Below are 22,088 nucleotides of genomic sequence, written 5' to 3' on the forward strand. Positions count from 1 at the left end.
CCCCCACTTTCTTCAAAAAATCACAAGATACCTATCAGTAAATCACAAGTCAATTTTAAATGGCCCAAGAGTGTTGCATTTCTTGGATATGCCATAAATTACTAAACAAACCTGTCGTTGGGTGTTCAGGTTATTTCCTTTCCCTATTACAAGCACCTAATTTAGTTAACCTATTTTCTTTTTCTTTTTAAAATCAGCATTCTAGAAAATACCATGTTCTTTCCCCTTTGCTCTCCCTTTTGCGGGAGCGTGTGGGGCACTGTCTTGCGGGGTATCAGTATGGAATTAGTCCTGTGTGAGGCTTTGTTGTGACTCCATGTGCCCACATCATGTTTCTCTTTGTGGCAATGACCGCTTGTTTTCCACACCGTTCTGTGGTTCTAAAAACAAGTGTTACGCAGCGACTCTGTTTCCTGAGCGCGTCGCTCACTCTCCCTTCCTGACTTCCAGCGGAGGCTGGTCTCCAAGAACACATCAACGTAAACAAAGTTCTCTGAACACCTCCTGATTGACAATGTGGTGTATTTTTATTTAAAATGACTGTTCGCTGGCTACTCTGAAACATGTTGTAACCTTGACCTTTATATTTGCCACTGTTTTAAAATTCTTTTAAATGGCAGGCAGTACAATAAAAGGTGACTTCTTCTTTGATGTTACTTCTGAACAGTACATAGGGTACTACATTGTGAAGTAATAAATAAATGGCAATGGATATATCGTAGCTATATTTAAATGCATTGAAGAGTGGGTTTAAACAATGCATAGGCTTCTCTCTAATGCTGCTCCTTTCTCCTATGGTTTATCGCGAGTGGGAGAAGTTTTGAAAGCAGATCATTATAAAGCCTTAGAGAAATTCCGAGTGGTATTTCTTGACTTCTTTGTGATCCAGTTACCCTGACTGCAGTGGTTTATCATTGTTACTTCCTTATTTGTTAGTGCAAGGTTCCAGGAACATAGAGTGTTTATACTCTTTTAGCAGAACCGGGTTCTTCAAAGATATTGTTTCCTTCCTTTGATGACACACAATGAGTGGTATTTCATGACTTCTTGTGATTTCAGGTTTCTAAACCAAGTCTTGCATCTCAGTCAAGTTTCTGTTTAGTGCGGGATGAAAATGATAATTAGAATCTTATTTAGCTAAGAACACGCAGAGAAGCACACCGTGGCCATTCTGGGCGGGGTGTTCTCTGAAAGTAGGAGCCAGTTACAGGCACCAGGTGGGATGGGGGGGAGGCGGGAGCCTCTGTCCTGAGGAGCCATGTGAGGCTGGCTGGGCTGCAGGAGGTAGGGAGCTGGGACAGTGGGTTCGAGTGTCCAAGCTGCTACGAGTGTGACTTTAGCTAAACCAACCAGAAAAGCTCGTATTTCTGCTGGTGCCTCAGGCTGTGTTCTGTGCATGACCATCAGTTTTCTTTTGATGATCCCCATTATTGAGTTATGCCAAAGACTTGAAATGGAGCCTGTGCTAAGAGCTAGTTAAGAAAAGGGCACTGAGGGCGGAGTTGAGAGAGAGATTAAACTATATTACAGAATGACAGACAAATGACACAAAACTTGCCATTCATTCCATGAGTGTTTGTTCAGCCCTGCTCTGTACCAGATGCTGTTTCGGGAATTCAGAATGCGTGTGAAACAATTTTCCTGCTCTCAACGAGCAACTGTAGCTCAGCCTCTGAATCGGCTGGCCCCAAACGAAGGAAGCTTGGGTTTCTCACAGCTACAGATTTCAAATAGCAAGATTCTAACAGTTGTGAAGTGGAAGCGGGTTTGGGGTTAAGGACTGTCAGCACAGGCAGATGAGCAGGGAGAAGTGGGAATTGGTTGTGGGCAGAGGCTGGCAGGTGGAGAGGACAGCGGTGGGATCTGGCGAGCGGCTCCTGCTGTGCAGGCACTGACAGGCGTAGCTGGTTGTGATGGCCCTGCTCTGAAGGCCGCGGCCTGATCTGGTGCCCCCAAAGGTCCTTGCAGTGATGCTTTCCTGACAGTGAGGCATGCTTAGGATCGGGCAGTTCACCCAGCGCTAGACCAGTGCTACTCAGCTGCCTGGTGCCTGGTGCCAGCTGCCTGGTGCCAAGAGATAGGCACGAACATTGAGAGTAAGTGTTTACAAATTTCTATAGCAACTTGATTTTGCAGCCACATCCCAGTGCGTGAGCGGTGGATTAGTTTGTTTAACAGGATGTAGATGCAGTTGGGTTTTGTGGGACTTACATGTGTAAGTTCACATCTGGCTGGAGCTGGGAACTAGTCCTGTGCACGGGGATCATGTGTCTTTCCCTAATGAATAGAAACAAAACAAAACAACCTCGTCCTTCACGACATAAGTTTGAGAAACACTGCTCTGGATCAAACATGGAGGTAATGGGAGGTAAGGCTGAGGAACCCAATGTCAAGGACTTCAGTAAACCTAAAGCCGTTTATCATATTCCATTTTCCTTTCAGGTCTTTGTCAACATACTGACGCACCTCACCTTCCCTTCTTCCTTTCCTTCTTGTCATCAGCATCCGCATGTGTTCTTTTTTCATAAACACTATTTTTCATAAACACTTTTTATGTGCACGTCATATACGGTTCTATACATATGTTCTATACACAGTATACCCAATTCATAAATTTGTCATTTTAAATAATATTATTTTGTTGTGTTTATATGCCACAAGTTCTTAGCTCCTCTATTTGGGGCTATTGCTACCTTTTCCTGGTATAAACAGTGTTTCTGTGAATATTTTTGAACAAATTGGTTTTTTAAAAATTTATTTTGGGTTTCTGGAGTGTATACTCAAAGGAGAAGTACTGTGTGAAAGGCCACAGTTTTATTGCTCTTCAGAAAGACAGAACTAATTTATGTCTGTGGGAGTAGGTATATAGACTTTTTCTGTGCTTTGGGCTGTTCAATTATAATACCTTTTTTTTTTGCTAGTTTAACAGGCCTATATAATCACTTTGAGATTATTTTAATGTGCTTACTTTCAGAGGTGAGGATGTGATGATTTGATTTTAATATTTTCTCACATTTAAAACTAAACAATCATTTTAAAAAAAAGATTTTACTTATTAATTTTTTTAGAGAGAGGGGAAGGGAGGAAGAGAGGGAGAGAAACATCAGTGTGTAGCCTCTCACGCGCCCCCTGCTGGGGACCTGGCCCGCAACCCAGGCCTGTGCCCTGACCCTGGGAATCATACTGGTGACCCTTTGGTTCACAGGTGGGCACTCAATCCCCTGAGCCACACCAGCCAGGGCAGAAACTAAACAATCTGAAAAAGACTCTTATCAAGTTCAAAATGGATGTTAACATCCTGCATGTAATTTTATCAATTTTACATAGAATGTATGTAAGCTTTTATGTATACTTCACATCTTTACCTATCTGTTATTGTTGGTTTTCTCATTGTTTCATTATATTTTGTGGTGTAAAACTTGTTCATTATTATTTATATATTTATACTTAACTACATCATCTCTTTCGTGATTCTGTGTTTTCTTGGCCAGAAGCTGTTTTCCCCTTCACAAGTGGGATAAATATACTATTCTGCTCTTTTCTAGTTTTTAAAATGCTATCTCTTGGATCACTCTGAACCTTATTACAGTGTTTGGTGTAAGATGTGGATCTAGGTTAATTTTCCTTTTTACTGAAGTCTAACTGTACCAGCAACTTCTATTGGGATTTCCCCCTTATTTTTGTGGTTCTTGTGGCTTGACATATTAAGAGTTTTTGACAGATAGAAGGAATATATTTTTGGAATCTTTGTTGTTATACTATCATCTGTTTAAAAAGTTAATCCTATATATATATTTCATTTATAACTTATTTTATTAAAGCACTCTACCACCATGACTTAGAAAAAGTATCATTTTATAGTCTTTCCTTTTATTCTTTGAGGTGCATTTCACAGTCAGTTGGCACAGTTCTCTAAATCTGCCTGATTTTTTTTTAAAAACATTGTTTAATTTTTAGTTTCTTCTAAAGATGTATTCCGCCAAGCCTTAAGACAGAGGACACTGGACGTTAAGAAAGAGGTCCACTCGAGTCCTTACAGCCTAGTGCAGTGCCTTTTTCTCTTGTGTGTACTCTGCTAGCACTGTTATAAAAACCAAGCCATGACCCTTGTTTCTGCATTTGAGTGCAGTGCTTACACCAAAGGGCCTGCTTGAGTTCTGCCTGCACTTTTGGCTGCGTGAAGACAAGTGCTTTTGGGCACCTTCTAAAGCAGTGATTTTAGTGGGGTTGTGGCTGCTTAATGAGAGGATGAAGTTGAGCGTTCGCGTCCATCAGCTTATCTCTGATCTGACCAGGCTATAAACCCTTCTCTGTGCTTTGGTCACAGAGGAATTGGGAGAAATACGTCAGTGTAGACTTGTCACCATTAATGAAAGCAGCTGTGCATGGCACGGAGTATTGACTATGTGTGATGTAACAAAAACTGCCTTATGGGAGCAATATTTAAACATTAATAAGAGGGGAGAAAGAGTAGATCATTAGACCGGGGTGCTTGTTCTATGGGAGGTAGCTTTTAACGTGTTCTGTCTCAGTGTGTCCTGAATTTTTAGAATTACCGGCAAGTTCCCTGGGTGGTGTCCCCATCTCAGAGCTGCTCGCGGAGGGGTGTACGCGGCTGCAGGGGTCGGCCCCTGTGTCTGACGGAAGGTGCCCGTGGAGGTGCGTAATGGAATCCTTCCCTGGGTGGGGCTGCTCATCCCTGGGTGCCATAGCATATTTCTGTTTGATTATGGACTTTGTGACAATATCAAGTGACTCCAGAAACTGAGAACGAATGTTTAGTCTATTAAATTTTTTTATGAAATTCCCTAATAAGTCAAACACTCTTGGCAATGAAATTAGCTAAGACTGTATCATTATGTTAGAGATTATAAGCTCTTGCATTATATAACTAGTGTACACGTAAACATTTTTCTTCTTTTACTTGGTAGTTTCTTGGTTTCTTACTAGTTGCCTGAAGTATTTTTCTGGCAGATAAATGTTTGTTAGCCTGTGTGGCTGTCAGGCTCACTTTTTTTCTTCTATCTGCTGTTCCCCCGCTTTATAAAATAATTGAAATAATAAGAGATTCATGTAATGCACAGAACTTTCAGCTTGCAGTGAATAATTACCAATATTTATTGTGATGCCTTATTGCACAGAATGTGTTTCATCTTCTTTGAACTTCATGAAACCCTGTGAGGTGGGAATTACTGGTACAGCCATGTTTACAGAGGTAGATACTGAAGCTCAGAGACGGTGTAACAACCTGCCTTAGGCTACAAGGTAATTAGTAGCAGGTCAGGGCCTCTGGTTACAAATCTCATGCTTTCCCCAGTATATCTTCTGGTTTTCATTCTTTTGGACAGAATTATATTTTATGGGAAGAGAATGGAAGTATTTTTTATTTTAATCATAATATGTGGTGCTCAATTTAATGGGCTTAGTGAATCACTGACCATTATAATGATGCAATATGTTTTTTTAAAGGATTATGACTATGCAAAAGAACATGCTTATTTAAAAAAGTATTTCAAAAATATTTACCTAATTTATTGATCAAGTGAATGTAATGTGAAGAACTTTTCTAATTTTATTCAAATGGTCCTATTTAAGGGAAAAATTTATCCAGAAGCACAAGCTGTAGAATTCTGAGTTTTTTTGGATGCTATTTTATAGCCAAGTTTTACAAATTTAATTTGAAAGTATTTGTTACCAGAATATAAAACTGGAATTGATTTTTGTCTTTTAACTTATATCCCATGACCTTGCTATATTCATGCATTAGTTTTATTAGTTGTTATTTTTAGTAGTTTGTAGATTTCTTAAGATTTTCCATATAAACCATAATGTCATCAGCAAATTGAGACCACTTTACTTCTTTCTTTGTCATCTTTATAGCTTTTTCCCCTTGTTTTAGCAATAGGCACATGTTGAATTAGTGTTGCTATAATATTCTCATTGTGATAAGACTCCTTTATGCCTGGCTTATAAACCACAGATACAGTGTTGGAGAATTTTATTAAAAATTAAAAAAATAAACAATATTGAGTTATTAGAACTTTAAAAATTATTTTTCATATATTAATAATAAGCATCAGTGTATGTTTTGAAATTGTAAAGGTGTGATAAATGGTGATGGAAGGAGACTTGACTTAGGGTGGTGAACACACAGCGCAATATACAGCTGATGTATTACATAATTGTACACCTGAAACCTATACAATTTTATTAACCATTTTAGCCCCAATAAATTCAATAAAAATGAAAAAAAAAATGTGGAGCACCGAGACAAAGAAATATGGCCCAAATGAAAGAACAGATCAAAAGTCCAGAAAAAATACAACTAAGTGATGAAGAGACAGCCAACCTATCAGATGCAGAGTTCAAAACACTGGTAATCTGGATGCTCACAGAAATGGTTGAGTATGGTCTCAAAATAGAGGAAAAAATGAAGGCTATGCAAAGTGAAATAAAGAAAAATACACAGAGAACCAACAGTAAAGGGAAGGAAACTGAGACCCAGATCAATGATTTGGAGCAGAAGGAAGAAATAAACATTCAGCCAGAACAGAATGAAGAAACATGAATTCAGAAAAATGAGGAGAGGCTTAGGAATCTCTGGGACAACTTTAAACGTTCCAACGTCTGAATCTTAGGGGTGCCAGAAGGAGAAGAGGAAGAGCAAGAAACTGAAAACTTATTTGAACAAATAATGAAGGAGAACTTCCTCAATCTGACAAGGGAAATAAACTTACCAGGAAGTCCAGGAAGCTCAAAGAGTCCCAAAGAAGTTGGACCCAAGAAAGCACACACCAAGGCACATCATGATTACATTACCCAAGATTAAAGATAAGTAGAGAATCTTAAAAGCAGCAAGAGAAAAGGAGAAAATTACCTACAAAGGAGTTCCCATAAGATTATCAGCTGATTTCTCCAAAGAAACCTTGCAGTCAAGAATGGGCTGGCAAGAAGTATTTAAAGTCATAAAAGTCAAGGACCTACATCTAAGATCACTCTACCCAGCAAAGCTATCATTTAGAATGGAAGGGCAAATAAAGTGCTTCCGAGATAAGGTCAAGTTAAAGGAGTTCATCATTACCAAGCCCTTATTATATGAAATGTTAAAGGGATTTATCTAAGAAAAAGATCAAAACTATGAACAGTAAAATGACAACAAACTCACAACTATCAGCAACTGAACCTGAAAAAACAAAAACAAAAACAAAAACGAACTAAGCAAACAACTGGAACAGAAGCAGAATCACAGAAATGGAGATCACATGAAGGGTTATCAGTGGGGAGGAGGAGGGGGCGAATGGGGGAACAGGGAATAAGAATCATGATTGATTCTTATCTTATGGTAGGCACAAAATTGAAGGGGTGGAGGAGGTTAAGAATAGTATAGGAAATGGAGAAACTGAAGAACTTACAGGTACAGCCCATAGACATGAAGTAAAGGGGGGAATGCTGGTGGGAAGTGGGGGGTGCAGGGCAGAGGGGAATAAAGGGGAGAGAAAAAATGGGACAACTGTAATAGCATAATCAATAAAATATACTTTAAAAAATAAAAATTCATTGTAAAGAATTTTGATAAGTGTTTGCTGGCAATTCTAACAGGTATTTAAGAACTTTTAAAAAAAAAAATCACAGTGGTGAGAGAAACAGAATCTTGATAAAAATCCACTCCACTGAGGCAACAGGGCTAATTTTAGATGCTAAAGTTACAGAGAAGCATGTCAAGCAGAGTGAGAGAACAGGAGAGATGAGATGGGATAGAAATCCAGTATCTAAGACGCAAACAATATTTTTGACTATTCAGGTAGCAGTATGCCTATAATTAAATAATATTTGAAATATTGCATAGAGGAGTAAAAAGAGAAAGAGATTTAAATTTAACCCTGACACTTTAGGCTGTGCAAACATGAGCAAGTGACATCCTTAGTTTTTTTTTAAAAAACCGTAAAATGGAAATAATAATAAGTAGCTTTCAGTATTGTTTGGATCACAAAAAATAAATGTAAAGCACTTGACATATATCAGGCATACAATAACATGTATTGATAGCTATGATTGTTATAGGACTCTATCCTTTAACATTTACTTTTTAAGTAATTATTTATTCATTAAATTGTTATAATTTATTAATGGATACTATCAAATATGTGTCATCAAAGGAAGGGAGCAGTCTCTTTGAAGAACTCTGTCAAACTACAAGGGCATAAACACTTCGCCCTGGAGACCTGCACTGACAGATGAGGAAGTAACAGATGAGGATAAACCACTGCATGAGGGTAGCTGGATCAATGGCCAACTTCCTTCTGCCCCTTTTTGTCATTTACCCCCGTGTGGAGAGTCAGACAACCACGCTTACTTCCCAGGACCACCTTTGAGGGCCTCGCTGCTATGACACTATGCTCAGTTGTCCAAGGAGCACCTGGAGCCCAGGGTTGGGGTGGGCGCGGCCACTGTGGATGTCTGTGGAGTCGCTGGGCGTCACTGCAGGTGACTGTGACAGCCCGCTGACCTTTGCCAGGCTTTGTCTTCATCATTCACCTTCCTTCCCTTCCCTTTCTCTGTAGCTGGACTACTTGACTAACGTTGTAATCTCTTTTTTCTAGAATTCTGAAGGTGGACTCTATGTATGCATGAATACATTTTTGGCCTTTGGAAGGGAACACGTTGAACGTCATTTTCGAAAAACTGGACAGAGTGTATACATGCACCTGAAAAGACATGTGCGTGAGGTGAGAGATGCTCTTTTGGAGAACTGCCTTGATATCTTCCCTGTAACATCATCGTAGTGTGTTTATCACATGGAGGTTTTACTGTGCCCACATAACTCCTGATGCTCTTTGATGATGGGAAACAGAAACTGGACCGTTTGTAGAGAAATTCATAGAGTCCCCCAGATCTTACCTTAGCCAGTTTTATTTTTCTCTTCCTCTGAACCTGTGCTTCCAATTAAGAAGCTAGGAGTTGACTGGTGGAAAAATGATCAAGTAAAAAAAATACAAAAAAGTACAGAAAATAGTACTGGAAACACTCATGGATCCAAAAATCAGAAATAAAAAATATTTGAATATTTTTGCTTCAGATTTTTTTTCAGCAAGAGAAAGAGCTTTCTTGAAAGTTGAAGTCCCTTTTGTTTCCCTCCCTCCCAGGAGTAACCATAGCTGTGAAGTTGTTGTTTCTCATTCCTATGCATGTCATTATATTTTATTTATGTATACGTATTCATCATCAATATATGGGATAACTGTGTGTTTTAAAGATGTGGATAAATACTATCATACTCTTACCTCTAATTCCATGTAAAACTTTCCCTTTAAGCATTGTTTTGAAATTTGTTCATGTTGTGATACATTTGGATGTGCTTAATTCAATTTAACAGTTGTTTGGTATTCTACCTTGTCATTTATTATTCTGTTCCATTGATGAACATTTAGATTGTTTCTAGTTTTCTGCTTCTATTAACAATGTAACACTTAATATTTTTATCCTTTTCTCCTGGGGTACATGCTCAAGTTTTTTCCACAACTATATGTCGAGGTGGTAATGCTGGCATGTGGGTGTGTTTATCCTTAATTTTACTGATATTGATAAATTCTTCCCCAGACTGGTTGCACCAATTTAAACTCCTATCTGCAGTGAACTCTAGTTTTCCACAGCCTCACCAGTGCTTGGCCAGACTTTTGATTTTGCCAATCTAATGGTTGTGAAGTAGCATCTTTCTGTGCCAAATATTTGGCATTTCTTTCTGTGAGAATTGAAACTCTTTGTATATATTTATTGGCCATTCTGGTTTTCTCTTCTCTGATTTGCCTATTTATATTTTTTGACCTATTTCTCAACGGATATTTCTTTTTGTTAAAGGTTTTATTTCGTTCTTTTCACATTCTGGATATATAAACTCTTTGCTTTGTTGATGAATTATTTTGTAGAAGAGAAGTTTTGAATTTTGACATACTAAACTTTTATAAATTGTGGTTTTTGTATTGTGTCTAAGAAATTGTTTTTCAACTTAAGGTCATAAAGATATTCTGACTCTTTTCTTTTTTTAGAAGCGCGTGTGTGAGCGCACATGTGTGTTTAACATTTTAGATCTTCAATCCATCTATAATTTATTTTTACATTTCTGTGAAGTGTGGGAATCAACATTTTATTTCTCATATTGATAATCAATTATCCTACTATTACTAGAGTAGTGCAATCTTTCCCAATGATTTTTCAGTGCCATCTTTTTTATATTTTATCGTGCCATTACCACGTGGATCTGTTTGGGGGCTCAGTCCTTTTCTGTTCATTCTATGGAACATTTTTCTGTCTCTGCGTTGGTGTGACAAGCCTGACGTGTAGTAGTGCGAGCACTTTTTCCATGTTAATTTTTCACAGAACTTTCCTGAGTTTAGACATTTATTTTTCTCTATGGATTTTGGAATCAGTTTATGTAGTTTAAAGAATCCTGTTGAGATATTGATTACGGTCACCTTCAGCCTGTTGATTAATCTATAGCCCACATCACTGTGTAAGTTCCATGAGGGCAGGTATTTTTGTCTGTTTGCTTCACTTCTGTGTCCTCAGCACTTAACAGTATCCAGCACATAGTAGGTGCTTCCTAAATATTTATTGAATGACTATTCAACATGCCCTATCTTTCTATTTATTCAGGGCTAAAATGTCCTTCGACAATATTTTGTAATTGTCAGTAAAGGAGCTTTTATTTTATCAGTTTTTTTAAAGGTACTCTGTAATTTTTGTAACTATTGTAACGTGTGACTTTTATTTTTTATGCATTTTAATTGATGATTGGTGGTGTTTGGGGATGTTATCAATTTTCAAATGTTGATTTTATGTTTGGCAACACTGTTCAATGTTCACTTTAGTCCTAATAGTTTGTAGACTATCTTGGATCTTCAAAATCAGCAGTTTTCAACCTTTTCATCTCATGATACACATAAACTAATTACTAAAATTCTGCAGCACACCAAAAAATATATTTTTTGCTGCTGACAAAAAATAGGTATAATTTTGATTTATTCACACCAGACAGCTATTGTTTTGTTGGCTTTTGTCATTTTTTTCTTCGACAATCTAAGGGAAAAGAGGTCAGTGCCACTGACTAAATAGTCAGGTATTACGGTGTTTTAAAAATTCTTGCAGCACGCAAGTTGAATATCGCTGTAGTAAATCATCAATGCTGATTTGAAATTCATCTACTCTCTCACCTTAGCCTACTTAACGTCTCCTCTGTTTAAATTTTGGACACTGAGGGGAGATCCCAAATTAGACGGTAGGCAGAGTAGAGTGAAGAGGAAGAAGACAGGCCAGGGGGTCAGATAAGCCATAAACTCAATGATTATCTTCAAAGTAATCTAATGTTAGCCTAATATTATTTGATTTACATTTACTGCGCCTGTTAGTTGAGACATAGCAGTTCTTGTGAAGTCCTCTTTGTCCCACATATTTCTTCATATAAAGTGATGGAAATTTTTGCAGAACTGGGGGAAAAAATGAAACAGCCTCAGAGACTTGAAATAACTTGCTCACAGTCACAAAGTTAGTGGCAGATTGTTAGAGTGCTGGTAATCTTGTACAGTTAGTTCTGCCTCTGAAATTTTAAGTTAAATATTTCACTCTCTGCCCACATCCCTCTCTTGGTTTAGCTCTTTCACTTATTTATCCTGATTTTGATGCGTCGTTCTCCCTTTTTGATACCTTCTGGCCTGTGGCTTGTCCAGGCAGCCCCATCCCCTGTTTGGTTAGTCTGCTTATCAATCAGGATCCATGGCTTTAAACATTCTCTTGTCCCCAATACCCGTGATGGCCCTTACCCCCTTGTCTGCCTCTTTCACCATCCTCAGAGCTCCAGCCAGTCGTCCCATCGGTAGGTAGCATTCTCTGCTTTCACTGGCGCATCCTAGAGGTCCCGCGCTGCCTTGGGGTCTGGGACCATGTCCTGCTCCTGGCCCTCCCCTGTGCTGTGCCCTGCCCCGCCCAGCAAACCTAGTCTGCACTCTCGTCCGCTCCAGACCTCGGATGCTTCCCTCCCTCCTGATTCTCAGAAAACAATTTGCCTTGTACTTTACAGAGGAAACGGGGACCGCTGGGCAGAAACTTCCCGAACTCCTTTCTTGCCTCCTGGGGACTCACGTGCATCCGGTTCCCCCGTCTCAGCAGAGAGCTTGCTCTCTGTGTCCTCCTGGTCCTGTCTCTTCCTTGTCGGAAACCTGCCCTTCATTAGCTCCTCTCCCTTTGGTATGCCCAGTGGCTCCCTCTTCTGCCTCTTATTCCTCCCACCTTAAAAAAGAACGCACCACGGAATTGCCTCTCTAATGCGTCCTCCTTTAGTCATCCCATCCTTCGATTAATGCTCCTTTAAAAACTTGTGTTCTCATCATGTCTACTACATCTTCCTCTGAGTTCAGCATTGCAGTCTGATTGGCCTCCTGTGAATTCATGACACCTGCGATGGTGTCAGTGACCTCTCCGATGTCACGCTTAGTGGGTATGTTTTAGCCCTGATTTTACTTGACTTTTTGAGTATTTGAACTTGTTTTCCTTTTGGAACTGCTCCTCTCCTGCTTTCTTGGGTACCGTTCTTTCCTGGCTTTCCTCCTGCCTTCCAGATGCCCTTTCTCACCTTCTTCCCTAGCGCCTCTTCCTTCACTACCCCCTTAGACGTCTGCATTGCTTAGGTTTCCATTTGACCCTCCTGCCTTCTTTCCCTGAAAGCTGCTCTTCCTTATTACTGTCGTGCACGTCTTGGTTGAACCACTCTCTCTAAGCTGATGACTTCCACATCAGTCTCTTTCCAGAGCGGAAGATCTGACTCTGACCTGGCTCTTTCTACTTGGAACACCTCATAGGTACTGCAAACTCACTGTGCCCAGCCTGAACGAGTTATCTGTCCTCTTTCTCAGAGTGGTTCTGGGTCTTGAGTTCTGGAAACCTAGACATCCTTTGGATCCTGCTTTCATTCCATGATTGGTTGGTGACCAAGTCTCGTCTGGGGCTCCCAAATAGCCCTGAAGTCCGCCCTGTCCTCTGCATCCCTGTTCTTCTTGCCTGAGTGCTCATCAGCCCTTAAAAGGACTCATGCTGACCAGTTCCCTGACTGGTCGCCTTCCATCAGACCTGCTGCCTTCATTCTACCCAGTCTGCATGCTGTACCCAGAGTGAACTTTCCAAATGCTTATATCTGTGCATCTGTGGCTTAAATCTCTGATGTATCTCCCTTTGTTGCAGGATGAAGTCCAGACTCTTGGATTACAAGGCCCTCCATGATCTGGTCCATGTAGCCTTTCTAACCTTCAATTTTACTCCACTAGCTTTGTGCTCTAGACATAGCCAACCACTTCTTGTTTTTGGAACACATGGACTTCATGCCTTTGTACAGGTGTTTTTGTTGTTGTTTGTCTAGGATGCATTACTTAGTTCTACCCCTACCCCTCTTTTACTTGTTGCATTGCCTGTTGTCAGCATATCTGTCTCTCTGTTCATCACCCATCATCTATCCATTATCATCCATCCAGCAAATACTTGCTGAGCGGCTGTTATATGCCAGGCCCGCTGTTCTTACCTGATCATCTCTGGGCACATACTCTACCTCCTGAAGAACTATCATTTCCTCCTTTTGATATTATTGAATTCAGTAAGTCTGAAGGAAGGATGCCATAAACTTCCCTAGAGAGATTTCAAGTGACCTCCAGGATTGTTAAATGCATCTACAGTGCAGGTTTATTTTATCCCTTTCTGAGGCAGGAAAGTGGAGGGGCGAAGAACAGAGGCTCTGAGACCAGGGAGGAGAGGGATTCCAAGAGAGTGTCGTGAATTTGGCATTAGTATTTGGAGAAACAGGTTTCTGAGCTGAAGTGTTCCATAATTCTCACATTCCTAAGATGTGAACTGTAAACTTATAGTAGAAGCTATAAAAATGTCATGTGAGAATCACAAAGATGAGCCAGCCTTCAATGTCAAAGGGTAAAATGTGGGAAAGGAGGCTTGGAGCTAATAACAGCACGGACGGAAGAAGCTGCAAGGCCCTGATGCTGTCATAACATGTGATCACCACCACATGGCAAGGCACAGGTCGAACCCCGACACCATAACATGTGAAAAGGTGTCGGGGTTTGACCTGTGCCTTGCCACGTGTCAGAGACATGCTCTTTTTCTATTAGCTAAAAGACTATACGATGTGGTCATGTCGTTTTGGCCAGTGGAAACAAATATTTTTGTAATCCTATTTGAGAGTAAACTTTATTGTGTGAGTGTCAGAGGGTAACGAATGACCTCTTTTGCATGAACACTTGATGGGTGTTTATTTCATTGCTGCCAGGCATTTCTGTGATAGGTAGAGACTGCATGACGCTTAGGGTGGCAACGTAGCCAGCCATCGGGTGGTGCTCCAGAAGTGTTTGGGGAGGTTAGATTGATGTGTAATACGACCAGAATATCAGTGACTACATATTAATATTTATTAAATCATTCAGTAGTAATTTTTGGGCACACCCAGGCCCAACCACTGGGGACCTAGCAGGTAGCAGGGGTCAGCGTCCTCCGGAGTAGCTCTCATACTGGGCGTGGACGCCAGCCCCTTGGGAGGATGTGCCCATTTGAAGTTGAAGCATCTACTCCTACTTCACTTTGATGCCTGGTTCCATTTCCCTTTCCAGAAGTGCTTTCTTTATAACTTGGTGAAAATAATCAGGTGGAACAATAGCATTGCCCTTCACTTACCTCCATTGACCTGGGTCAAGTTCCTGTTTATCCTGGAATCTCTAATCCAGGTTGAATATTTCCTCTGGACTTTTATAAAACCTGGGAACCTCTGAGATTTACTCCCCCCATCTCCCTCACTCCTCTCAATTGTCTATTCCATGGGATGCATTTTAACAATTTCTTATTTTCTTTTCAGAAGGTAAAAGGGGCATCTGGTGGAGCTTTACCAAAAAGGAGGAATTCCAAGATTTTTTTAGGTAATGTACATAGTTATCAGTAGTGTGCCTAGATTTTGTGCGTGTGTGCACATGTGCATGTGTGTGCGTGTTTGATTTTGAGTAATAGGTTGTTTATTGCTCTACTAGTCAAGGATGAGCGGAACTACTTTAGCTTGAGATGACCTGACTCCATTGCATGGTTACCTAGTGGTGATGGACGTTAGTACTCTTAGTCGGATTAGTGTTTTGAAGCAATTATGCTTATAGCAACTGGGCAGTAATTGTGATTCTGCTTCTGGTCTCTTTTCCCACTGCTCTTAAAGAAGAACCAGTCTCACTTTTTTCTTTTTCTTTTCATATTATCCAAACTACAGACTTTATTTGGTTTCACTGTTTTTCTACTAATGTCCTTTTATGTTTCAGAATCCCATGTTGCATTTAGTTTTCACGTTTCCTTAATCCTGTCTAATCTGGGGTAGTTCCTCACTCTTTTTGCCTTTAATAATTGTGACATTTTTGAAGAGCAGTGACCAGTTACTTTTTTTCTTTAGTCGTGACCAGTTACTTTGTAGAATGTATCTCAATTTGGGTTTGTTTGATGTTTCCTCATTATAAGTCTGAGGTCATGCGTTTTTGGCAAGAAGACCACAGAGTGATGTGAGCTCTGTGTAGCACCGGGGGCACGGGATGCTTTGCCTTCATACCAGTGATGTTACAGGGTGCCTGCCGGGCTTCTCCACTGTAAAGTTACAGTGTAATTAATAAATGGGTTGCAGTGATATTTCGAGACTGTGCTATCTTGTTTCTCCTCAAGGTTTTGCTCACTAATTTTATCATTCATCTGTGGACCTTGCCTGCAACTGTGATTGCTGGGGTGTTTGACTAACAGTGATTTTCTGTCCCCTTCATTCAGAAGAGCTGGTTTTGCCTATGCAAATGAGTACTGGTTTCTAATGATACATTGTCATGATCGTGTGTCATAGTAAGCTTCTGATAATGGTATTCCCAGGAAAAGAAGTAGTTTGACCAAGCAAGTTTAAATGCCTAAATGCCTGGGATTATTATTTGAAAGGAATTTCAGAATCATTTGCATATTACAATTTCATTTTGGTAAAATTTTCACATATATACACAGCTGTATACGTATATGTATACATGTGCGCACACACATGTATACACATGTATTTGTGCATACATGTATATAGTTGTTCATATGGAAAGTGATACAATACTTAATAAATAATAATACTAGAATAAACTCTGTTTTGCATTTTCACAACTGTAAACCTACTTTTGCCCCACCCGGTGTATGTAAATATTGATATGTTTGTATATGTGCATGCACATCTATATATGTAGGTATATACATACATGTGTATATATGCATGTTTACACACACACACACGTGTATATGGCTGAGAGTCTGGAAGAGTCTGGCAGATACACTCCAAATTGTTAAAAGTAGCTCTTCCCTGGTGGTGTGAGTGAGGTGATTTTAATTTTCTTCTTTTTGCTTATCTGTTTTTAATTTTTTGTATAACAAATGTATGACACTGTTGTAATAAAAAGACATACTCATTATTTGAAAAGCAAAGCCATTGGAAACAGTCATAGAGCTGGTTTTTCTTCCTGCTTTGATTCTCCATCTTGCCCTTTAACCTTGTTTCTTTTACTAACAAGACTTTGGGGTTTGATCTTTTAGTGATCATTTTGGTCACTAAAATGATGACGGATGATAGTGTCAAGAAACTGTTTTAAAAAATTAACATAAAGGGAAGCACTGAGGCTCTGTTCTTTAGTCAGTGGAGACCCCATTCGCTGCTTCTAGGGAGCCCTCACCCACCAGCTCCCGTGGGTGGGCCTCTGCTACAGACTTGCTCCGTGTGTTCCCGGCGGTCCATACCAGGAGGCACAAGATGTGCCTAAAACTCACAGCCTGGCAAAAATGTCCTCTTTAGACTGTACCAGTTTGTTTTAAAAGTTAAATTTGAGCCTAATTAGCGCTCTAGGGCTTGCCCCCATTTCTCTCTATTGTGTTATACCTGATTCCTCAAATTTATGTTGGTCACTTCATCCCAGTAAGAATTTAGTTTTGCAAGCCCTCATTTCAGCCCTCTCAACAGATGCTGCCCATCTGTCAGTGGCAGGCACTTTTCTCTTGTCACCCTGATCATGGCTATTTTCAAGTTGGTGTGGCCTGTAAATGAACTGCAGTGAAGGACTGTATTAAGATTACACATGGCTATGTAACAGAAAACTTAAATTACTGGTGAGTTTAAACAAGATAGTTGTTTATTTTTCTCATGTAGAGGATGCAGGGAAGCAAGAAGTCCAGGCTGATGTCACGGCCTCGTATGTTCTATTAGAGTCTAGAGTCTTCCCATGTTTCTGCTTCGCCCTCCATCCTGGCCTGTGATTTCCAGCCTCATGGTTACTTCATGGTCCAAGATGGCTGCTGGAACTCCGGCCATCACACCCCCATCTGGAAAGCAAGAAAGATGAATGGGGAAGGACAAAAATCTAATCTTTCTGCGGAGTTGCTTCTTTTTGTCAGCCTTCTGACAGGTCTTCAAGCAACACTTCAGTTTATACTCTCTGGTCAGGACTTGGACGCATGGCCACACCAGGTGCTGCACAGGAGACCGGAAAGTAAAGTCTATTAACTGGCTTCATTAAATAAACCTGTTACTATACAAGAAGGGGAAAATGGACACCAGGAGGCAGCTAGTGGCTTCTGCCAAAGATTCACTCCCTAAAAGGGACATTGGAGTCATCTCTTCACGGAGAGGAAGAGAATCAGAACTCTCTTGCAGTCCCTCTTGTTTCTTTGAATAGAAAGTACTTTTTCACTTCTATTGAAATGTAGTTATGACGCCCCTGCTCCTTCCCAAAACACACGTAGATGACTAATACTTTCTCCTGGAGAGAGGGTTTTTTCCACGTTCACTTGATGACTAGTGAATAATTCCTTTTCCTTCGGTTTAGCAGTCACATTAAAACCATTGAACCACTCAGTTATGACCTTCCGTACTGATTTTATAAGGGAAACTGAGGCCATCAGCTGGTGTGCAAGGGCGTACCCCGAGCCTCCTGAGCACCATCCTGCCTTCGGCAGCCAAGTTGCTCTCCCTGCTGCGCATGCGTGCCTCAAGTGAGCTCACAGCTGACGGGCCCTCCCTCAGCTCTAGGTTTTGCTGGTGTGAGTGTGTGTACATGAGTTTTACAAACAATGACAACTATGGATAACTTTTGAGTCATTTACATTTTATACTTCTTTCTGCATTTAGGATTTTAAAAATATTTTTTGAATGTATAACACATGGATAAAATTTAAAATTGCAAAGTTATAAGCAGCTCTATAATGAAGAGTAAATTTCTTTCCCCCCCATCCATGTCTCCCAGCTCCTTGGTTGGTCTCCCCAAAGACACGCAGTATTTTCTTCTTGTACATCCTTCTATGTCTTGTATATTCTCCCAGCGATAGTCTATGCATGTACCACGCCTTTAGACATTTTCCTGTAGGCAGTGGTGAGCCTTTAACACTTTGGTTCCCAAATTGTGCTCTGGGACACCCTGGGGTGCTGCAACAGACTCACAGGGGCACCTTGAGATATTTTAACTCTGTAAGGGAGCACAGTGATGCTTGAACATTGCATGGACCATTATTAGCTCACGCAGTTTCACTGTTAGAGTACCCAGTATTCCTTTCAATGACTTCATCTCTCTGTGAAGCTGGTTTTTCATGGTTTGTATGGTAAAAGGCTCGTACCATGTGAAAGTAAATATGGAAAGGGAAGAAGGGAGGCCTTGTCCAGTCTGATTCAAAAAGAAGTTGTGTTCTGCCCAACAGGTGCACTCATCCCATAAGTAAGGAATTGTAGTTATTTGACAATGAATAGAACATTTTGTTCTTTCAATTTATGTGTGTTATTTTTTCAGATGGCTACTGAGTAGTTAGAACATAAGTACTTATTAAGTTGGTTGGACCTAACTACTAACTTAATAAACAGAACTGCGAGGCCTTTTCTGGGGCGGGGGGGGCGGGGGCTGGGGGCTTCCTGCTGCCATGCGAAAGTTGCTGGGGTGCTCCGAACTGAGGAGGGGCGGGGAGCTCTGCATTAATGTTTCAAGTGAGAAAGGGACGCTGTTGTAGAAAGATAACTTACAACAACACAACAGATTGTGAATTTTAGAAATAAGCTGATACAATACTTACTGTTCTATGAGATGGAAGGAGAGGAGTGGATGTAAGAGGGTCTAGGATCTTTAAAGGAATATCCAGAACTCAGGATATGATTCTGGCCTAATCCTGCATATTTTTTACAATAAAGCTACAAATGTGTATAGATGTCTAATTAACTGCTAATGCATTTGATAAGAATACTGTATCTTTGGTACATCATAAAAATAGTGTTGTCATATTTTTATTAAGTACCCCCCCCACATTCATAAATAGGAGTGAACGAGTTAGGCTTTTCTGTGTCTGTGGGCTGCGACTTCAAAGAGCTACCTCGACGTCAGAGAGCTTACATTGCATTTTTTTGGGATTTAGCCTTGGCATTTCTCCTAGATGAGAAACAGGTTGTAGAGAGAGCATTTGGGGAAAGTTCCAGAAACGGGCCTGCGTGGAAAGCTCACCTGTGCCTACCGTGACCAGAAGGCTGCAGGGAGTTCCATTTTGCCTTCCCTTCTGAAGAAGAGGGTCTGTGCTCATCGGTCTTCCCCTTCTGTTGACGGTAAATGGTTGGTGAGCGTTCACAGCAGTGGAGCAGGCAGACCACTCACCTCCAGCGCACAGATCAGAGTCAGCGTGGTCAGGCCGGGAGAGCCCGGAGCTCGGCACAGAGCCCTGGTTTTCCATGGGGATCCATTCCTCACTGTGCTGCTTCGTAGTCCTGGCAGCTACTTCTTGGAAATGGGTGTGACCTCGGCCACTTCTCTCAGAGATCTGAGAGGATCGTTGAAGTAGAGTTGGGGAAGCGGTATTTTTTTTTAATGTGTTTTTAAACTTACGGAAAGGGCAGGAATTACCTGTTACTAGCCATGATGGGAAGTGATTGCTGGGAGGCGGTGGGGGTCCTAATCCTGCCGGCCCCTAGAGCATGCTTACTCTGTAGCTTCCTCAACTAGATGTTTTTTGGGGTGGTGAGACTAAGTAGACAAATTTGGAAATTACAGATTTATCATTAGGATTGTGGGGTCATATATGTTCAGGAGAAACCTTAGATTTATCCCTTAAAATAAGAGTATAGGTTCCCTCTGTTGACTTTCCCTAATTTGAATTAAGATGTCTGGGAAAGGTCATTGTCCCCTTCCATTCTATTGACCTAAAAATAAAAGTAAACGATAAACTAAGTGTTAAGAAGTCCAACAAAGTTCTGCTTTTTTTTTTTTTTGGCATGACAGCAGTCTTGCTTCTTTTGAAACACGTATCAGTTACCAATTAAAAAAAAACAAACAAAAGCCAAACCACAGCAACCCTTTTGATGCTCTTGCTTTGCTGTTGTCCTTAACATGGTGGGTGTTTAGCTTCTTAGTCTTCTCTCACAGACATTTACTGAGTGTGTGGTGTGCTCTGGGCCCTGTGCAGGGGCTGGGGACATGGAAGGTGAAGGCGACCTGTTTCCTGCTCTTCAGCTTAGTCTGGAAGCGTTCCAAGCTCGTATCTTCTCCACACTCAGACCACACGGCAGATCCCCCACGATATTGTGGTCTTCCTAAAACTTTTTCCAGGATTTCCTTGGAGCTGGGCAGCCAAAACGAAGGGAAAGCACTTCAGTCATGTTGCCAGGAGTGTAGAGAAGGCGGTGATGGTGATGGTGATGAGGAAGGTGGTGGCAGCCACTAGCTGTGGAGCCCTGAGACCTGCCAGGTCCTATGCCAGGTGCCTTAGACCCTTCCTGGAGAGCTTACATTCCATTTTTGGGAGGATTTAGCCTTGGCATTTCTACTTGATGAGAAACAGGTTGTACGAGAGAACATTTGGGGGAAGTTTCAGGAACGGGCCTGCGTGGAAGGCTCACCTGTGCCTACCGTGACCAGAAGGCTGCAGGGAGTTCCATTTTGCCTTCCCTTCTGAAGAAGAGGGTCTGTGCTCAGACCCTCTTGTTTAATCCTGTTAGCAGTCTTGGGGAGAGGATAACATTACCCTTAGCTTACTCATGAGGAAAAGGAACATGGAAAGAATTGCCCAGCGTTACATCGCTAGTAAACGTCAGGGTGGGATTTTTTTGGACTTAGTTTTTCATTATTTTTGGCCAGGTGAGATTTGAATTAGCATTAAGTGAACGTGTTTTCTGTGGTAAAAAGGCACCTACATACTATGTTATATAAGCTGAATCTATATATAACAACAAAAAGTTTGTACTTTGGTTACTTAAAACTGTTATAAACAATACAATAAAGAAAAAGTTAAGAATAGGGAAAAGTTCATCCACTTACAATTTTCATTTTTTTAGGTTTCTTTGTTTCTTTCCAGTTCGTGTCTGTGAGCATAACTTGTACAAAGTTGTCTTTACAGTGAAAATGATTTTGTATTTTTTAGCATTAGTGTAGCATAAATGTTTTCATATTTCTGCCTACGCTAAATAAATATCATTTGAATAATAGTCTTTTGGATTGAACACCATCCCATAGATATTGGGGCATTTAAATTTGTATAACATAGAATATAGATATAGAATATAGTATATAACATAGATGTAGATATTGAAGCGTTCAAATTTTTGTAACATAGAATGACTATCTGAATCATTTCCTTGAACTAAATGCCCTTCTTAAACTCTTAGAATCTTCTTTAACATTATTTTCTGTGAAACGAACCTCTTTTGGCTATCTGACAATGTTTTTGTTTCTCTATTTGGCATTTCTGAATCTTGTCATTTAGGATCTTTCATTAAAATGTTTAGACTGTGTTTTAGCTATATTTCATTTTCTACTTAAAACTGCTCTCCCTTTGAGAATTCAAGAGCAGAGCTGTACACAAAAAGATGCTCGGTTTTTGGTTGGAGGCACGCCACAAGGTAATGACAGAATCTGTCTAGATCATTAACTATTCAGCTGGCTACTTCCTCTAGTAAAATAACTTTCTCGTATCTACAGAGCCCATGTCTGTGTGCCTGTTTATGTGTGGGCTTGTGTGTGTGTGAGTGGGATGTGGCTCAGGAGCTC

General features: G+C 40.5%; 1 protein-coding gene and 1 non-coding gene across 2 annotated transcripts in view; one reads left to right on the forward strand and one right to left on the reverse strand.

Annotated features, from left to right (window-relative positions):
- USP13 (ubiquitin specific peptidase 13) overlaps nt 1-22,088 on the forward strand; it is a 104,270-nt gene that overhangs the window by 13,977 nt on the left and 68,205 nt on the right. Inside the window, exons 2-3 of the mRNA XM_054580907.1 lie at nt 8,601-8,726; nt 14,897-14,957. Coding sequence (XP_054436882.1) covers nt 8,601-8,726; nt 14,897-14,957 — 187 coding nt within the window. The remainder of the gene's footprint in view (nt 1-8,600; nt 8,727-14,896; nt 14,958-22,088) is intronic.
- Nucleotides 3,970-4,146, reverse strand: LOC129077184 (small nucleolar RNA SNORA81). The gene has a single exon (XR_008529783.1). It is a non-coding gene; the product is annotated as a small nucleolar RNA SNORA81 (small nucleolar RNA).

The sequence above is a fragment of the Pteronotus mesoamericanus genome, unplaced genomic scaffold (assembly GCF_021234165.1).
Source record: "Pteronotus mesoamericanus isolate MK-2021 breed Mesoamerican mustached bat unplaced genomic scaffold, CSHL_Meso_final contig_116, whole genome shotgun sequence".
Taxonomy (NCBI): Eukaryota; Metazoa; Chordata; class Mammalia; order Chiroptera; family Mormoopidae; genus Pteronotus; species Pteronotus mesoamericanus.